Genomic DNA, 19617 nt, shown 5'->3' with positions numbered 1-19617 from the left:
ATTGCTTCGTTCAGACGAAGCTATACAGGCTTAGAATTTCCAGTAAGGGTAAAGGTTTTAGTCACACCCATTCAGGGTGCTAAGGCTAGACGAGTTATTCAGTCTATGACCGAACTTCTAGAGTCTGAAAGGGTCACAGAGAATCCCCTGTCTAAGAATGAGTTTCTGGAGACTAGTGAAGGACTTGGTACGCAGCAGAAGGTTGTCTTCACAGGACAAGTTGAGGTCCTAGATGGAGTGGACAGGCAGGATCCTGTCAGACAAGAGGCTGTCAGTAGCCAGGTCTTTGAAGCTGCTGGGAAAGATGGTGACATCTTTCGCGACCTTACCCTGGGCAGGGTCCCACCCCAGAGGAGCATTCCCGTGTTTAAGGTACCAGTGGAGGAGGTAGGTCCTCAGCTGGTGGTTGCTGGACAAGAACCGAACAAAGGACAGGGAAGTCCCAGAGTTCTGCGCAAGAACAAGGGATCCACTGGTAAGGGACGTCCTAGCAAGGCCTTGGGGCTGCAGGTAAAACCTGCCCTACAGGGTCCTGTAGAGAGAGGACCCTCAGACTCCTGTAACAAAGACAAATAAATATTTGCACGTAGTGAGGGCATTACGTATATATGTTAAGAGATCTGCAAAGATACGTAAGACAGAGTCTCTATTTGTGTTGTTTGACTTTTCCAAACGGGAATGGCCAGCATCTAAGCAAACTATTGCCAGATGGCTTACCCTGACTATCAGGGAGGCTTATGTCCGTATTAATCTCCCTGTGCCGAAACGTATTGTTGCCCATTCTACCCGGTCGGTTGGGGCGTCTTGGGCGGCTCGTAATGGAGCCACGGCGGACCAGCTGTGCAGAGCAGCCACCTGGTCCTCGGTCCATACCTTTACGAAATTCTACCAATTTAATATATTTGCGTCTGGGGACGCCTCCTTTAGCTGTAGTGTTCTGCGTGCAAGGAGATCAGAGCGGTCCCACCCTTCAGAGGTAATGCTTTTGTAAGTCCCCATGGTTAAGGAGTGTCCCCCAGATGGATGAAAGAGAAAACGGGATTTATACTTACGATAAATCTATTTCTCTGAGTCCATCTGGGGGACACTCCGATCCCCCCCGTCTTTTCGTTGTTTTGTCTCCACTCCCCCCTCTGTTGAGTGGTGTGTCTTGGTTGATTGGCCTATCTTCCTAATGGCTTTTGTAATCAAACTGAGGTATGTGGGAATTGGCGGGGGTGATATGCTGTCAGCTGAAAAAAGTTAACTCTTTGGGTGCCAGACTCCTCCCCCCGACTCAACCCCATGGTTAAGGAGTGTCCCCCAGATGGACTCAGAGAAAAAGATTTATCGTAAGTATAAATCCCGTTTTATATTTTATTTGTATAACATGGACTTGTTCTAAGCAGCTGTAAAGGGTAAGTCTAGGAATATAACATACATATTGATAAAGACTGAAACGGGAGGACTTTGAGAGAGCTTACTATCTAAAGAGAATGGGGGAATTGGCACTGTGTATATTTAAACAAACGATGAGGGACTGAAGAAGGACCTCTTTTAAAAAAATAAAAAATAAAAATAATAATAATTTTAAAAATCCCATATAAGGAATGCTGCGCAGGAGTACTCTGTAAATGTGATTGTGAGAAGGTTATGATACAATTCATGAAGATCACTGGTGGATCATACCAGGAGATGAGGGAACTGCTCTAGCAAGGACCTGTGAGGGAAAGTGCATCCTCCTATTTCCACTGGAGTGTCAAACAGAAATGGCTGCAATTATTTATCTGTTTTGAGCATTGTAATATGCTCTTTTAAGTAGTTTATGTATCTGGAATATACTTCCCTATAGAGCTGACACTCTCCACTATAGTAACACTACACTAAATACACTATAGAAAATTTCCCCCAATGCACGACTTTACCAGCAATTGAAAGTCCGGAACAGCATGCTGATTCATGAGTACACACTTATATAATTTGCCGTCGGATCGGTGATTTTCACCTGTCGCAACAATCAGCTCAAACTATCGTGACTCCGTACACGCTGTAGAGATATCTGCCGTCCCTGCAGCAATATGCAAACATCATTTAAATAAAGGGCTGAACCTCAGAGCAAACAACACCCACACACACATCCAGGAAGAGAGGATATACCATCATCGTCGTGCATTGCTTTGTGTATAGTGTACTTCACAGGTGCTGTGGTACAGACGCAGGGTTTACACAGGTGTACCTAACCTATGGACTGGCCTATATGTTTGATGATGGACATTTTTTTTCTACAATTTTTGAGTCAAAATATATAGTGTGTGTATATAATAACTGGCAAAATTACAGATAGATAATACAGATTTGAAGAAACTGACACGTCGCATGAATAAATAAACTAGACTTTATTGAGAATATGTATTTGCACATGTGTTAACACTTTGTTGTCAACACATGTAGGAACAAATAGATGACATATAGAGTATGTAAAAAAGGTTTATTAATGATTCGCTATGAAATGAGCACTATTTACATGTGCTTTACGCTTAGACAACACAGCACATGGGAGACATCATAGATTTATATATATATATATATATATATATATATATATATTATACATACACACACACACACACACACACACACAAAGGCGTCACTGTTAGAGGAACTATCGGCAGAATTGTCTGATAGATGGTCGGGAGTACGTACACACTGCAGAATTGCCACAACATAGTTTATAGTGATTTCTGGGAAGTTTCTAAAAATCAAATACACATTAATGCGGTAACGGTCCTAATGGTCGTTTATTGTGTGATCGACCCAATAATTGGGTGAAAAACCGGTAGTGTGTACCCAGCTTTAGAGTGTAACCTATATCCCAAGATTGCTTTGCTCCTGCCTCAGCGGTGTTCAGTTACAGCAGATCTCCTCCAGGAATAATGAATGTGCCTGAATATAACACACACATGCTTTAGGCTTTGCCGATAATCTTCCCCTCCCATGTATGCTATTAGGATAATTATGCTGGCAGCATAGTGCACTTTGTGCATGTGACACAGAGCCCCTAGTAACCAGTAGGGATACATTGGCATGAGTCTTTCCTCACACCCTAGAGAACCTCTGTACAAAGATTTTCATTTTACACTATGTATATACATATTTTGTTGGTAGCATAGAAAGCTACTTCACCTGTAATTTTCCTACCAGTTTTTTTTACGATTTGCTATTTGATCAGAGTGAGTGGAAAAAGAAGTGTCCGTAGAGCATGTTCAGTCGACCTGCCACATGAATTATTCACTTCCTGGTGTTCTCTTACATACTGTCTTATGATGACTACTCATTGTTATGTGAGATCCGTTAGGCTGCAGGCTGAACACATGCATTCTTACCACGTTCCATGCCTATGTGCAGTTAAAGAAATGATGGGATATTGTAATGCATTCACAGGCTGAAAGCTTCTTATATAGTTATAGGATTTACGTTTTGACTGAATATACATATTCCATGATGAAGTCTGTTTAAATTACAGTAACTTTAAGTCTAATCGTATAAGAAAACAGATTGCACTGAGTACAAACTGTCCTGTTCTTGTTTACACAGCTCCTCTAGATGTATGCAATGGCATCTAGCCACAGCTCTTCACTAGTGCCTCATCCAAACAGCAGCAAAACCTTCTACAGAAAGGGACTGGATCCGCAAGTAGGACTGGTACGGTCACTTCCTGATGTGTGCCCCAAAGTGCCTACAGGTGAGCCTCCAAATTCAGACACTTTCAGAGTCACGGTTTACTTTTCCTCATGATCAAAGAAGAAGATGGTATAAGGTAGGATGTCTATTTACCATTTTCAGCCCTATTTAGATCTGGAGGTTTGAAAAGTCTGTCTCACACCTCGTGTGTAGGGAGAGATATCACTTGTCAATCAAGTGACGTATGCTGCTTATGTACCTGAGAAAGCAGATGTATAGGCATATTAATTAGGAAGGAGCGATTAAAAATAAAATTAACACTGTGAGGATACTAAAGTTTGAATTACTAAATCTTTAAAAAACATATCTTCCTATAAGTCACCAGTTTTCCAGACCAACCCCCCAAAAAGTCACTACAGTCATTAATATCTCATGTCATGAGTATAGAACTGAGATTTATGAATGAATACTTTTTTAAACCACTGTGGAAATCGTCCAAAATGTTTTCATGGTTTGCAACATCCGGTTAGGTGATGACACAAAATCCCAAATCCACTGCCTACCCCAGCAGCAGGCAGTCTGGGCTGACATTACAGTAAAACAAGGATCCAATGCAGTGGACAGAGTGTTATAGACCATTGTCCTTTTTATGAGAAAAATTATGTAAAAATAAGTAAACACAAGGTACAATTTTAAAATAAACTTTGACTGGATAAAGCAGTCCCCAATTTCCAAGTAAACATCATAGACCAATGAAATGTTATTTTCTGTTTTCACTTGATCAGTTGTAGTCCATCTTCTTTTCCTCTTTCATTAGTCTTGATCAGTCGTAGTCCAAATGGAAGACAGTTACAGGATAACGTTCCTGCTCATTAGTGTTGCCTAGCGCTAAATGGTGAAAGCAGGTACTGCCCTACATACCAACCTCGTGAAGAGGTATCCCTGGGACTCTGCTTTCCTACATCAGTAGGGACTAATTAAATCTCTATTGATATGGGAAAAATAATCAACAATTCTGTACAGCTCCCGGCAGGTTTGTGCACTTATTTATTAAAAAAGAAATACACATTGTATTTATATGTGTTTTTAGAAGTGTTTAAAAATGTATTCATTCTGCTTTTACCAAACATGTTTGTGTAAAATGGGAAGCTTTTATATTGGTTTAATGTTAAATGCATATATGAACACTTCTTACCTGCATCTCACTGCATTTACACTGCACTCCCACTGAGATGAATGCATCTTTTTAACTACATTGGCGCTAGTCAGATGCCCTGAAATGGAACAAGTAGCGTTCAACAATCACGCTGCCCTGCAGCTTAAATGTATTTAAATTGAAATTATATTCTGTTTCTTTATTTTGCAACATCCAGTTACATGTGCTTAACTTGAAAGTCTCAAAAACTGGTGTCTAATCTGGGAAACTATAAAACTAGGGAACAGTCTTAAAAAAAAAAAAAATAGACCTCAAGTAAAGTAATGGTAAAGCTGGTAAGACAATGTGCACCAGTGGGTTATTGCATTAAACCAGTAATCGAGAACCTGAAACACTTTGGGGGCTGCTTGGTGCGGCCCTCTAACTTTCAAAAGGGCCGCACATTACTCTCAATCTCAGTAATAAGTTAAAAAATTTCATTTATTCAAAGAATAAGGCACCTATCTGTACATATCACAAGGCATTAAAACAAGTGTTACAAGCTATAACAAACAAATCTAACAATAAAGTAGGTAGGAGCTGGGGGTCGCAGGTGTATACTTGGAGGGCCACATGTGCCCATCACTGTATTAAACAGTGGTTTCCAACATGTAAAATGTCCATGTGGTTGATTTTCCAAGGGAAAAAACATTTACAGTAATATAAAATCTAGATTTGTTGAAATCTGAGCAAACATATCCTGTCTTGTGCATCTACAATATTTTGGAACTTTTGCAAAGTCGTGAACTACTGAATAGAACATTTACAATATTGCAGAACTATAAAACTACTGTACCGCACCATGACGGGACAAAACACTATGTCTGGAAGATTTTTGGATTGTCAGATGAAGGAAATGGGCCAATTAAAATGCATTGGACAATAATAAGAGGGAAGTTTAAAAAAACAAAACAAGAGTGTAAATGGTGAAACTAAAAATCGGGGAATAGAGTTGTATATAAAAGCTTCCATGTTGATTGAATTTGAGATGTTTGACATTTGTGTACCATTATTCTGTATTCCGACAGGTTTTGTAAAATGCTCCTAATGCGGCTCACACATGCTGCAATGTCAGTAGTGATATTAGACAGGTGGCCCCATTTCGCAGTGTGGGTGCTGCTAAGGTGACCTCCCTAATATTCTGATTGACATCGGTCAGGTCATGGTCAGAGATGTTGGTATATGCAGACAGAGGATGACCTCAGATGTACTTGCCCTGTGAGTGCAGGTAGAAGATGACTGTACAACCAGCACCTGTGACACCTGAATAGGTCCGAGCAACAGGCTGGTACTATGTGTGACTGAAATAATAGGCTGGCTGCAGGGATTACTGACAGTGTTTCCTTTTCCCAGGTGATTCTAATAGTTTGTGTGTCGAGCCGTCTGTGGTTGCTGACCAGCACAAATGGACTATTTATCATTCCAAAGTGAACCTCCCAGCAGCATTAAACGACCCACGACTAGCAAAACGGGAGTCCGACTTCTTCACCAAGACCTGGGGCCAGGACTTTGTGGAAATCGGAGTCTTGCCCTCACCCTACCTCCCGCCCATCTCGAAGGAAAACTTTTCATCTTACGTCCAGCAAACCAGTCTAGTAAGAGAAACCATTTCTACTGAGGTTTTCTAACCACTAGGAAAAACACTACTCCACTCCTTATCTGTCTATCTGTGGCTGACAGAGCATGATGAGTTGTATTTCAAAAGCATATAACCCACACATTGCTTAAGTCTACTTTGAAATAACCTTTTATACCTCCTATGCCTGTAATTTCTCTTCATAAGAAACCCCTCTAAGCAGGGTACTGTCTGTTACACAATAGTCCGCAATATAGGATAGAGATCGTGTGAAGGTTACAAATAACTGTATGTTTATGTTAATCTGTATGTTTCCTATTCACTCCAGAGAGAAAAAAGTCATGAAAAATGGAAGACAATATGTCCTCCAAAAGATGACTATAACAGGCCTGCATTTTCACATTCACATGGTATGTCTTGATTAAAGAACTATCAGATGCACATTATGTTATATGGTGTATTGCTGAGATAAATAACGTACTTGAAGTAACAAAAGTGTTTAAACTTAAATTTGCATTACCGTGAAGATTGCGGCTTCTCCTCCTCGCAAACCCCTTCCTCGGTAACATAGTTTTTGGCCCGTGCTGTGAGATGAACCAAGGAACCCTGGCAAAAATGGCTGCGAGAAACAGGCGCAGTGGGCTTCGGGGAAGGGGAGGAGCTCCAGACGGTAATGCAACTTTAAAACAGATCTGTCCGCTGTAAGATCCGCTGTCTGCTCCATAACTTTACTTCAACTGGACATGTTTCAAATACTGAGAAGGGAGTAAAGCTGCTTTCTTGTGTTTCTTTGTTATGGGGAAGGAAAGGACAGGCAGCTCTCTGAAGCCTAAGACTTCACATGTCTTTGTAATTCACTTGCAGTTACTATGTTATAGAAATGCTCTGTGCATGCAGTGGGACGTAATCAATGATTTTATTTCAATAATAGTTATCTGTGTAGTGTTGCTATAGCGATTGAACACATAGTATAAAACAGGCTTATGAACATAGAAGCTATCAGTAGGTAATATAAATGGATCTATCTGGTATGTTGTTGCCTATTACACTGTTTTGCTTTTCTCTTGTAATTTTTAATCATCCCAGCATTTAGGACAAGTATGACGTGCTGTCCCGGTGAAGTTCACCATTCAGACAGGAGTTATATAGTACCTGTATAAATCACTGAATCTGTTGAAATCTAACACAAGTTGTAACTCCTCATTGCTGGTGCCCAGATCCTTCTTCATTTAGTCATTGTGCACAACCCTTTACCCTCTCTCACAGAAAGATGTGGAGGATATTATTTTGCAGGACCCAGTTCTCTGGAGGAAATGTTTTCCAGTAATGTCCGTGAACACTGGCGCTGAAAGTTCTGGCGGCTTAGCGGAGTGTCCAAGTTGTGGAGAGCCTAGGTTATGTGTAATCTTCACATGGGAATAAACGACAATCCATCTAGCTTTATATTATGGTGTGTCATTGAATTACATAAATACTTCATAGTCCTGGGGTACTTAATAGTCCAAATATCCAAATGACCTACAGACCAGGAAATATTTTCCCAATCTTCAACTGTCCAGTTTTGGTGAACCTGTGTCCACTGTAGCCTCAGTTTCCTGTTCTTAGCTGGTCAGTTTAACTTGATGTGGTCTTCTGCTGCTGTACACCATTCATGTCAAGGTTCAATGTGCTGTACATACAGAGATGCTCTTCTGCATACCACTGTTGTAACGCATGGTTATCTAAGTTACCTTCCTGAACCAGTCTGGCCATTCTCCTCTGACCTCTCTCGCTCACAGTGCGGTTTCACCCACAGAACTTTCCTTCACTGGATGTTTTTTGTTTTACTCGCCATTCACTCTAAACACTAAAGACTGTTGTGCATAAAAATCCCAGGAGATCAGCAGTTTGAGGTACTCAAATCACCTTGTTTGGCACCAACAATCTCCCCACGTCAAAGTCACTTTTCTTCCCCATTCTGGTGTTTGGTCTGAACAACAATGAACCTCTAGACCATGTCTGTCTGCTTTTTATGCATTCAGTTGCACATGATTGGCTGATTAGATATTTACATTAACGAGCAGGTGTACAGGTCTACCTAGTAAAGTGCCTAATGTAGTGGCCACTGAGTGTATATTATAGCTATAAAATTTACAGTAGAAAGTTATTGTATATGTGCATATAAATATACAGTGATCTACTGTAAATTATTAAACCTGTAATTTTGGCTGTGTGTACATTAACACTGATAAATGTCCTTATTTACTATAATATGTTTTTACAGATTTGTGAGAATAAAATGATCTAAGAACTAACATATAGTACAACTCTACTATAAGTTATTTGTTTTAGAGCCTGAAATGGTTTCAGTAAATAATGAGTTCAGTTTTTACTCCAGCCGTTTGGTGGTTCAGGTCTGCATAATGCAGGAAGTGAGAACCTCGAGACCAGTAGTGCTGTGTGCGTTACATCTTCCTCTCTGCGTGTGAATACCAAAGTCACATGTTCTTTACCCGTTTATTTTGCATTTCTCATTATAGAGCAAAATGAAAGAGAAAAATACACCACAGGCAAAGCAATAAGTCATTGAGCTGCACACACAAAATTCAAAATACTCTTTGAATGGTACATGTAACATTTCCTATGTGTTGTATAATACAGAATGCATTCCTTGTATATATGTACAAGTAGTTGTGAAATAAAACATTGCCCTACATTAGCTTAGTCTGTGTCTCAGTAATTATGCAGGTGGCATCATTTCTCACCACCTGGAACATATTATTGAGGGCAGTAAAATATCTTTTATAACTTATACATTGCAGTCTATTGATTCAAAGAGAGACATTCAGCTAGTCTGGAAGAGTAACTCTTGTATGGCTATATCTTTATATTTGTCCTTCAAGTGCTGTTCTACTGTATACACTGCAATAGTGCAAGAGGTACTGAAATACCAATTACACGTAACACAGCTATCTGATACTTATGCAGCTTTGGGCATTTCAGTAACCTATGTATAAAGTCCTTTTTCCGATATGAACAGAATACATTCTGGGAAGTGACCCCCTAAGAACCTTGTGTTGTCAGTATATAGAGGTACAATATCGGCCCTTTCTCACAGTGCATCACATACTGTCTGCACCAGGACAACCATGTTTTTAGTACTGACCCGTGCGTGTAATGCATGTCGCAGCTGTAGAGATCTAAAGAATGCACTACGTGGTAAACACAGCTCTGACTGTAAAGCATTACGCCATAAAGTGGTCACGTTAGGCTAACTCCATGTGTTGACCGTTTACATTCCCCTTTTACCACTTTTTTTATGATTAGTTATTCTGCCTACATTTCATCGCTCCACATAACTGTGAACCTTGTAAAACCAGTCAGTTATTGTATGTTACAGGCTTTGTAAATTAGTGCTAGTGTAATGTCCACTGGATGCCTAACATGCTGTTCCAGCCTTCCTGCATCTAACAACCCCACCAAATCAATTGCCCATGATGCGCCAACAGCCTGGGGTCTGATCCAAGACAGTCAGTTACTGCAGCTGATCTAAGGAAAGCATCAGCAGCTGCTAGATCTCCAGCACATTCATTATGAAGGTGTCCCAGCTTAGTGCACTCACCCTTCTTTAATTTGCATGTAAATGACACAGTGTTTAGGGGAAATACCAGATATATTCATGTGAGGGGTTTTGGTACAAATAGATAATGATATTAAGGAATTGTCACATTTTAAGAGAGGAGAATTGGAAAAACAAGTTTTTATTGAAGTTTTTTAAAAGTAAGGGGTAGAGGGGTACAGGAAAAAAAAGGAGGGAGGGGAATACAGAGTGGGGGGCAGACGCAACATTGTATATCAAACCATACAACCTATATGAAAAAATATATAGGCAACAAACGAGCAGGGTGGGAATATATGGCCTATGTTTATGTTTAGGTCGGGATAGGGAGTATATCTGAAGGGAACTGAGTTAAAAGGTTATGAGCCTTTAGGAAAAACAAGATTTTAACTGTGGCTTGATGACTCGGAAATATTGTGTATCTGCTTTTTATATCACTCTGTTAAAGTAATAGTAGATTTTTTTCGGTCATCAACTTTCTTTTATTCTATGGCACTGTACTTATCCATTGTTGTAGGTTACTGCCTTCTTAATTTTCTAATCTTATTTGTTATATTTTCCCCAGTTAATAAATCCAGGGCAGATCTGGAACAAGTACCTAAGGTAAATTAAATAAAGTAATTTATTTATTTGTAAAATTGACTTTTAACTCTATTATATTTATTTGTAAGTATTTTACTGATATTATCCTAGAAGGGAGGAGGACTTTTTTTTTCTATATTAATGTGCACTCATTTAAAAAAAATATATATATATCACATTAAGAAGTGTTGTAGAGTAAAATTGACATTGATGCACACTGTCTAGCTTGTTATCCTATCAGCTTTGTTGTCTTTTATACACAGATCTTAAACCTGGATATTTTAAAAGCATACTACTATTATTGTTTGTTTTTTTCCCAAAATATATTTGTTAGCATGGAGTTCTTTTTGTCTCCTAAAAATTTGCTAAATTCCATTTTAATTTCTAGAGTGTCGCAGGACAATACATCAGAGCTTAGGTTCTCACACTATGTCCTCTTAACAGGACTTTATATTTGCATTTAATCAGAGACAGAGTTAAGATGTACCTTGTGATATATAGATACATGAACTTAACTATAAAAGTAAAATTAATTGGATGCACGCACCCATTGGAAGCTGAATCATCATAAATGGTTATAGTTAGATTTTCTTAGGCAAGTATTAGTTGACTATTTCTCATACATTTAATGTTATTTATTGATGGGATTTGTTTTTCTTTTTCTAATAATACAGTCCTTCATAAATGAGATTCTCTTCTGTTGTATCTACTAGTAGTGTTTTTAAGTGACCTAACATGATCACATCACTATAGTCTCATGCAGTTTCTTAAGAAGTACAATAAAAAATGTAAATGTGTGACTTAAGACTTGCAAGTTTTCCTTTCTTGGCCATTGGGAAAGGTTCCCTGGTTAGCAGGTATAAGCACCATGATAAAGGCTGAAAAGGGATCTGATTTCTGTCTAACCAGGGAAAGTGTTTTTCATATATACATTATGTTTTTACTGCTCTTTCTTTTTTTTCCAGTCCATTAGTCTTATACAATGAACCCCCATGTGTGCCTATCTACCCTGTTCAGTACTGGCTGCAATATAATAGTAAGGAAGAGAGCAGGACCTCCATCCTTCTACCTAACACTGATATGACAGATCTGTTCCCTCGGTATTATGTGATATACATGATGGCACACTAAGGGACCGTACAGTACTATGCAGCCTCTTCTAAAATGAGAAGAACTGGAGGTTCGGTCCTCTCCACTATTACGTCACATCAAAGGATTGAATAGAGAGGCAAGGATGGGGGCACAGTTATTTCTGTAATAATAACCTGTGAAGTCTATGGGAGAGGGAGAAAATTAGTTTTTAACATCTGCCATATTACTTTTCATAAGATATTTACCTATGCATTTAATTGACAGATGTGTTGCCTCAATATTATGTTAGTTGTGTATATGTTTAGTTAAGCTTTTTCTTTATTTCTTCCCAGATATTCATGAAACCTGACTTTGCCTTGGATGATTCCTTAACGTTTAATGCAGTTTTACCGTGGTCCCATTTTAGCAGTGCGGGTGGGAAAGGAACCAGAGATTCAGCCTCTTCCAAGTTGCTTCAAGAAAAGGTAGAGATATGATGGAGTATAAATCATTTGTCCAGGGCTCCCTTTGTACCATTACCACCTTCGCTTGCCTCCAGATGTATTCTCTGTATTAATGAACATTAAGATGTATTCATTCCATTATATTATTATGTTCTATCCTTGAAACGCCTCCCTTGTTAGAATGATAATTAAGCAGGATGTGTTCAGTTAAAGGAGACCTGTTGCCTACATATATACCTCGGCAGACAACTTATAATGAATATTATTACTTTTTGTGGAATGTTACAGATGTAATATTAATAGTCATCTATTCAATGCGAGGTTCAGTGAGAGCAGCCGTCTTCACAGGCTGTCAAATATCCTTGAATATCCACAAAATATTTTGTATCACAATTGGTAAAACCTGCATCTTACATCCTGATTGGCTCTTGAATATAACATGAGAATTTTCTGATTTAATAATTATAGCCTATGAATTGTGAAGAAATGAAAACCTCCATGAATGACCAGTTTTTAAACTAGTCCCCTGACTGATTATGCAGTTTATGAAATGGGGGGAGAATATTAGAATGGTTACATTAAGAAGTATTCAGCAGACCAATACAATTAGTAAGGCACAAAGATGAGAAAATTATAAGACTGGAGTGGAGTTCTTTATCTAGCTGCTCCATCCACTGCTATCGGCGTAATTATACAGCAAACCTCCAGCTCCATCTATAGTCTCATCATCACTGTCTGTCATCCATGATGATCATTGTGGACATCCTGCTCTTATTGGTTTCACCAATCACTTCTTATCTACCTGTTCTGTATAGACCGCCATAATGAAAAATGTTACCATTGCTCTCCTATAGGCATTATTATTATTACCGTAGATTTGTTAGGAGCACCGTGTTCTGCAGCGCCGTACAGTAGGGATAACAGGACATACATAAACAAAAAGCATTAGTGTTTTTATTCTTATTACAGGTATGTATAAAGTTCAACAGTAAAAAATAGGGTTTGAAAAGAGCCAACAATTATTTCACCTCTGTTATGGTCTTATAAAAGTGTGGACAAACCCTATTCCCGCACAGCAGACCTCTCTACAAGTGGGAGCTCACAGGCATGCTGGAATGTGTAGTTCCACAACACCCACAATAAGCCTATGAATCTTTTCATTATAAATGATGTACAATAGTCAATGACCTACAGTCATATATTTGTGACATGTATTTTGGCACAAGGATTCTGAGGTTACGGGTGCTCTGACAGTCAGTTCTTTCTAGCTGATGGACAGTACTGGTGCCTACCAAGAAACCCTTATGATGAGATTAATAGCTAGTTTGGAATGAGTGGTATAATTCTGTGTATTTCAGATATTAGCAGCCACATTTTCTCTAACTGTTGAGTAGTCACTGACTGTGTAATGTGATTCCTGTCTCTTTTTTTCAAGCTGAGCCACTACTTGGACATTATTGAGGTAAATATTGCTCATCAGATCTCTCTGCGCTCAGAAGCCTTTTTCCACGCGATGACCTCCCAGCACGAGCTGCAGGACTACCTCAGGAAGACTTCCCAGGCTGTAAAGATGCTGCGTGACAAGATTTCTCAGATAGACAGAGTTATGTGTGAGGGTTCTCTACGTATCCTGCGACAGACCATGAACAGGAACAACTGCATTAAGGTTTATAATAAGCTCAAACTAATGGCTACAGTGCACCAGACTCAGCCCACTGTTCAGCTGCTGCTATCAACTTCTGAATATGTTGGGGCCCTGGACTTAATAGCAACAACACAAGAGGTTTTGCAGCAGGAGCTTCAGGGCATTCACAGTTTTCGGTAAGTGTTGTGAATTTTTTTTTCCAGTCAGCTTCTCCTGTTTTCACAACTTGAGGTGCACACAGGGAATATGCAGGTTTCGTGCTCTTCATATTAATGTGTAAACATGTTTTCTGTTCTTAGTTTCAAATAAATTTATTGTATGTATTTTGCTTTTGTTTCTCCCACTACCAGAAAGACCCAAAGGTACATGGTTCTCCAATAAAAAGGGAGGGTAAGAAATCCGGGTAGGTGAAGGGAAAGTTCACAGTTCTGGGTGGTAATGGAGATAAGGAGATAGATGAAAATGATTAGCATTGTGAGAGAAGGGTTCAGACTCTATTGTATCTTATTGCTGTAGTTGTACTGATGTAATCTCCCAATAAAAGAACAGATGGCAATTTACTTTTACACTGCTGATTTTGTTTTTTGTTTTTTTTTAAAAAGACACATTATTTTGTGTCTTTTTATTATTTTGTTTTATTTGTTTTCTTTAAAAAAAATTCTGTATATCCAGATTTGGGTTTTTCCCATAATGCCACACTGAGCCAGAGTTCTGACAGCCTCTGAAACATTGTGCAATACATTGCTTTAGTACAGGCGGTGGAATGGGAGGTGTACAAGTCTTCATGAACTTTCCATATTGCTGACTTGTGAACATACTTGAGACTAAGTGGTGCAACAGTCTCATTACTATTTAGTCATAAATGTCAGTTTTAGCATTTTTTGAAAGAGGAAGCGATCTCTACACAGTCCTTTCAGAGATTGTGCAAGTGACTAGAAGAGGAATGCCTCAAAGAAGGTGACAAAATAAACTTGACACAGACTAAACTTGTTCTTCAGCTGGAATTGTTATTCCACTGACCCGGTCTGCAGTCATTCATTTTCCAAAAGAGAGAGAGTTGTGAGAGGCGCTTTGAATACCTACAGACAAAAGCACAGAGGAATAAGTGTTGATGAGCGAGATATCTGAGACATCATAAACGAAGTGGCCTTCTGTATTGGGTTTAGTGATTTGGTGGTGATTGTATTCTAATGGGTGTAGCGCTTGAAGTGGACAACATTAAACTTTTTAATATATGAGGGGGATAAGTCCATACAGCAGTAGAGGTGCATTAATTACTGTTGTCTGATATATGCCAGGATCTTCTGTAGTAGTTATAGGTGTTGGCTACTTAGAGCCATCTTGCCCATTAAGATTGCAGTTAATAAGTTAAAAATGTATTTAATTTCTCTTCTCCTGACAGTTGAACTTATAGGTAATATCCAAAAGGTGTTTAAAAGTTGTGGATAAATGACCATCGGAATAAACACAATAAATCCATCAGAGTATTATCAATCTCATCATATGTCTGCTCCATTTATATGATTAGTCTATATGCACATGTAGACCAAATCTTACCCCTCATATGCCTATATGGAAAATAAAATAGGAAGAATGTTCTAGGACAGGAATTGCATGCAGTTAGCCATGCTGGGTAATTCTCGCTTATGATGACATTGGTCGTATTCAGAGTAGTTGTAATGAACATTGCCTGTAGCTCAATCTGCAGAGTAAAGAGGGCAGGTGTAAGGGGTACGGTAACAGGTGTTAAGAGCTTCTTGCAATGGACTATTAAATCTCTTTGCCTAAAGCTCCCTCTCTAAGTATTAGAGAGGGAGCTTTAAAGAAAAAAAAAAAACAACCTTATGCAGACTATGTTGAGATTTTAAAAGAACAACTAGAATAATATATAGATCAATAGATAAGGTCAAGACAAAGTGAAATCTGGATGGAAGGAGGTGGTTTAAGCATTTATTTGTCTAATGTAACTACTTAGAGCTGTCCAGGGAGTCATTTAAGAGTCTTTACGGCATCTGTTCTTATTAAAACTATCTGACTCCCAAGTTGTTGTAAAGCAGTAAGTTCTATCATGATTTGTTACATTTAATTTTCTCCTTGTGTTGTTGCCTTTCTCTTATGTGTTTTTTCATTCTTTTTCTGTTATCCACCTTGTCCGTATATTTTTCTTAAATCATTGTTTTATTATTAGACATTTTATATATGAGTTTTCTTAATCAATGTGGCTTAAGACTTCTTGGGGTAAATGTATGAATCTCCGGATTCTTCATCTCCGGCGTGTTCAGCCTCTTCAGCGCTTAAATTTAAAGCGGCGCTGCATTGTAAAGGGAAACTTCCCTTTACAAGGCAGCGCCGCTTTAAATTTAAGCGCTGAAGAGGCTGAACACGCCAGAGATGAAGAATCCGGAGATTCATACATTTACCCCCTTGTCTGCTTAGGAAGTAGCATTGGGAGTAGAAAGAAATGATTTAATGAATAATAACATTACATGTAGTGTGGGATCTCTACATTACACCGTAACATTGGTTTATTCAGTGCAGGGGTTCTAGTCTCTGTAATATTCAAGGTGATTAAGGAGTGGCCCTATGCACCAACATATAACCAGAGGTGGTAATATACTGCTTTCTTTCTCATCTTATGTGAGAAAATAAGCAAGTGAGTGTATCTCCTGATGCCATTGTATTCAGTGCAGCCAGTTTGTTCTATTATGTGTGAACTATGGATCAGCTCCAAAATTATACAACATATTCTTACTGCCTAAAGGAATGCTGACCCTTTTTTAAACATGTTCCCTTTCTCTTGTTCTGTTTGTGCTATTTGGAGATAAATGTATAATAATATGCTTATTATGGGACCTACTTTATGATATGGACTCGATGCACAGAATGCTTTGGTTTTTGCAGCAGTACACCTAGATGGTCTGCCCTGTGCACGTCCTGGTGCGCGCTCGCTTGCCGCTCTCTGGTGACATCACCGCAATCTAGATCTGCCTTGATGTGCGTAGAGGTGAAAACATCTGAAGAGCTCATTGTGTATAAGTGTTAATGTCGCATCAAAAGTACAACCTCCTAGAACTTTAGAATCACTCCTTTCATTAAATATAACTTTTTAGTTTTTCTTCTAAAATGGTTTTCAGTTTGGCATAATTTATGGTGTATATTAATCATGAGTGAGAGGATATTTTTAGTACCTGAGGCACTTTGTGTATTTTGAAGCTTTGTTTTACAGTTTGCCTGAAAATTCACGTTGTCCTCTCAGTCCAACTGGAGGGCTCAAAATGCATCCCACTAAAAAATAGGAAGTCAATATCTATCGGCTCACATGTGGTGTAAATAATGAAGTACTTTCCTGGATCTCTCTTTACATTTCAGTCATTTCACCCCACAGAATGAAATTATGTTTTTGCACTGTTCAGTAGCACTAGGTGCACTGGTGCGCTTACTGTTTGCAAGGAGCGCCCTTAATCTGCCCAGCTCTTCCTATCAGTGCAAACTTCTGGCCCACGTCTAATACTACCATTTTCACACATGAGCAAATTAAGGTGCACCACGCTACTACTAGAGAAACTTTTGCTTCAGTGTAGGGGTTAGAATCCAAAAACATACTAGTAGGTTAATTGGCTGCTATCAAATTGTCCCTAGTTTGTGTGTATATTAGGGAATTTAGACGGTAAGCTCCAATGGGGGCAAGGACTGGTGTGAGTGAGTTCTCTGTACAACACTGTGGAATTAGTGGCGTTAAATAAATAATGATGATTATATTAGAAAGGCAGCTTCCAGAGCTCACCAATCAGTAAAGTGCAATACTTTTCCTCTGTGTCATAAACCCTTTATCTCCTTCCATAGCCCTAATGTACTTTATATTTATGTGTTATAATGTTCTCACAATACAGTAGCTTAGCAGTGTGGTCTAGAGGCAAGGGGTGGGTATGAAGCAGTTGATTGATGTGACCTGTTCCTCAAGGTCTGCAAATAGAAAAGGTAGGAGACACAATTCATAATCTACACAGAGTGATAGCATATAACTATCTCTAACATGTGGTTTCTCTTATATTGCAGCGTGGGTGTAATTGTGCCTAATATGACATGTTAAAGTAATCTCTGATGGTCCACAGCACAGATTATCATTTAAACACTTTATAATATAGATAGTGGGTAGTGCAGTCTTGCATGGTGCACCAGAGCGCTTCCACGTTGCTAAGGGAAGTCCACGTGATGTCACCATGTGACAGGCTCGGGTAGTTGCATGGGGAAGCTTTGTCTGCTTTCTAGATGAAATACTATTTTACTATAGTAACGTAATTAATAATCAGCAGATGTCTGTAATAGACACACTTACCAGAGTCCTGCCATCATGTTACAGAAGAGCCCACTCCTGACTACTATACTGTTTCCATGTTACAGCGTTCTTACCTTCTGTAATCACTGCTTACAAAGTAGTACTCCACTGTTGTCAGTGAGTGTTAGGGAACATAATCCATGTGTGACATTTATGGTGCTTGCTGTTATTGTGCAGGCTTGTTTTATTCTATGCAGCTCCATGCGCAAATACATATGGAAGATGGAATATAATAGTAATATAAATATGCATGGTTATTTGAGAGTTGTTTATCAGGGATTTGCAAATCGCTGAAGTTTATAGGTCTAAGGGAGAAGGAGTGATCTACTAAAAGTTGTTTTCCAGAAATAGTGATAACATTTACTTTTTTTTCTGATGATTTACAGGTTGATTTGCTAATCTCCACATCTATTAAATGCATAGTAACTAATAAATCACCAGTTTTCCTAACCTCCCTGAGTCACCAAGCATAGCAAAATTACTGCAATCACAAGCTTCTTAGTAGTCATCTTTCACAGACACTATGAACGTAAATTGGTGTGGAAATCACATATTTTTATTGACTCGAGAAAATGAAGATTGCTCCAAAACCAATGTTTTTCCCTTCATAGTGTAGGGGCCAGTGTCCCCCCTTCCCGCCCATCAGACTGTAGGAGCCAGTATCCCCTTCCCCCATCACACTGTAGGAGCCATTTCCCATCACACGCATCCTAACCCCCCCCCCCCCCCCCCCCCTTGGATTTGAAATATTTTACAACCCTTTCTTTTTAGAGTGTTTCCATCAATTTCCCTACTACTGACGTAGTTGTTCGCCTCTTCCTTGCTTCCACTCTTGTGCAGTGGGGCTACATTCGCTCTTTTCCAGTCCTCTGGAATTACTCCTGTAACTAGTGACTGGTTCAATAATTCTGTTAGTGGTGTTATCAACACCCCTTTAAGCTTTATTGTAACCCATCTGGCCCCATTGATTTATCCACTTTCATTTTTGAGAGCTCCGTTAGGACCTTCTCCTCTGTAAATATACTTGTATCTACCTCATTTGTATGAGTATACTTGCAACTTAACTGTAGCCCCTGTGATTTTTCAGTGGCATTTACTTTAAGGATAGTGATTATTAAGTTGCATTTATCAAACAATATTTTTTTTTCTCCACAGACACCTCGGGTCACAACTTTGTGAACTGGAAAAGCTCATTGATAAAATGATCATTGCAGAATTCACATCCTATGCTCGCAGTGACTTAAACAGACCATTAGAGGAGGACTGCCAAGTGATCGAAGAGGTGTGGGAGCAGTGTAATACAAATAGTAGCCCTGTCCTGTCCATCTATTGCTTTACACCTGAGAAGGGAGACAAAATGTTTAATTTTTACCACTTGCTTATAAACGTTTCACACTTCTATATTATGACTAATAACAAAAATAATGCAGTGTAGGTGGTTTGCCGAAGATTTTTGTTTTTGACTAATGGACTTGGGGTAAAGTATTATT

The 19617-nt window shown here is 39.0% G+C and overlaps 1 protein-coding gene across 2 annotated transcripts in view; it reads left to right on the top strand.

Annotated features, from left to right (window-relative positions):
* Positions 1-19617, top strand: part of VPS54 (VPS54 subunit of GARP complex) — a 55318-nt gene that overhangs the window by 9340 nt on the left and 26361 nt on the right. The window contains exons 2-8 of one of the 2 annotated variants that reach the window (XM_075203897.1): positions 3574-3721; positions 6209-6450; positions 6760-6841; positions 10595-10632; positions 12036-12167; positions 13582-13967; positions 19283-19409. In XM_075203897.1, coding sequence (XP_075059998.1) covers positions 3583-3721; positions 6209-6450; positions 6760-6841; positions 10595-10632; positions 12036-12167; positions 13582-13967; positions 19283-19409 — 1146 coding nt within the window. In that variant the 5' untranslated portion in view covers positions 3574-3582. Of the gene's footprint in view, positions 1-3573; positions 3722-4518; positions 4694-6208; positions 6451-6759; positions 6842-10594; positions 10633-12035; positions 12168-13581; positions 13968-19282; positions 19410-19617 lie in introns of those variants that run through there. The other variant, XM_075203898.1, reaches the window with a different exon arrangement.

The sequence above is a fragment of the Mixophyes fleayi genome, chromosome 3 (genome assembly GCF_038048845.1).
Source record: "Mixophyes fleayi isolate aMixFle1 chromosome 3, aMixFle1.hap1, whole genome shotgun sequence".
NCBI lineage: Eukaryota > Metazoa > Chordata > Amphibia > Anura > Limnodynastidae > Mixophyes > Mixophyes fleayi.
The sequence above is the reverse complement of the archived record's forward strand: the minus strand, read 5'-3'. Positions and strand labels throughout refer to the sequence as shown.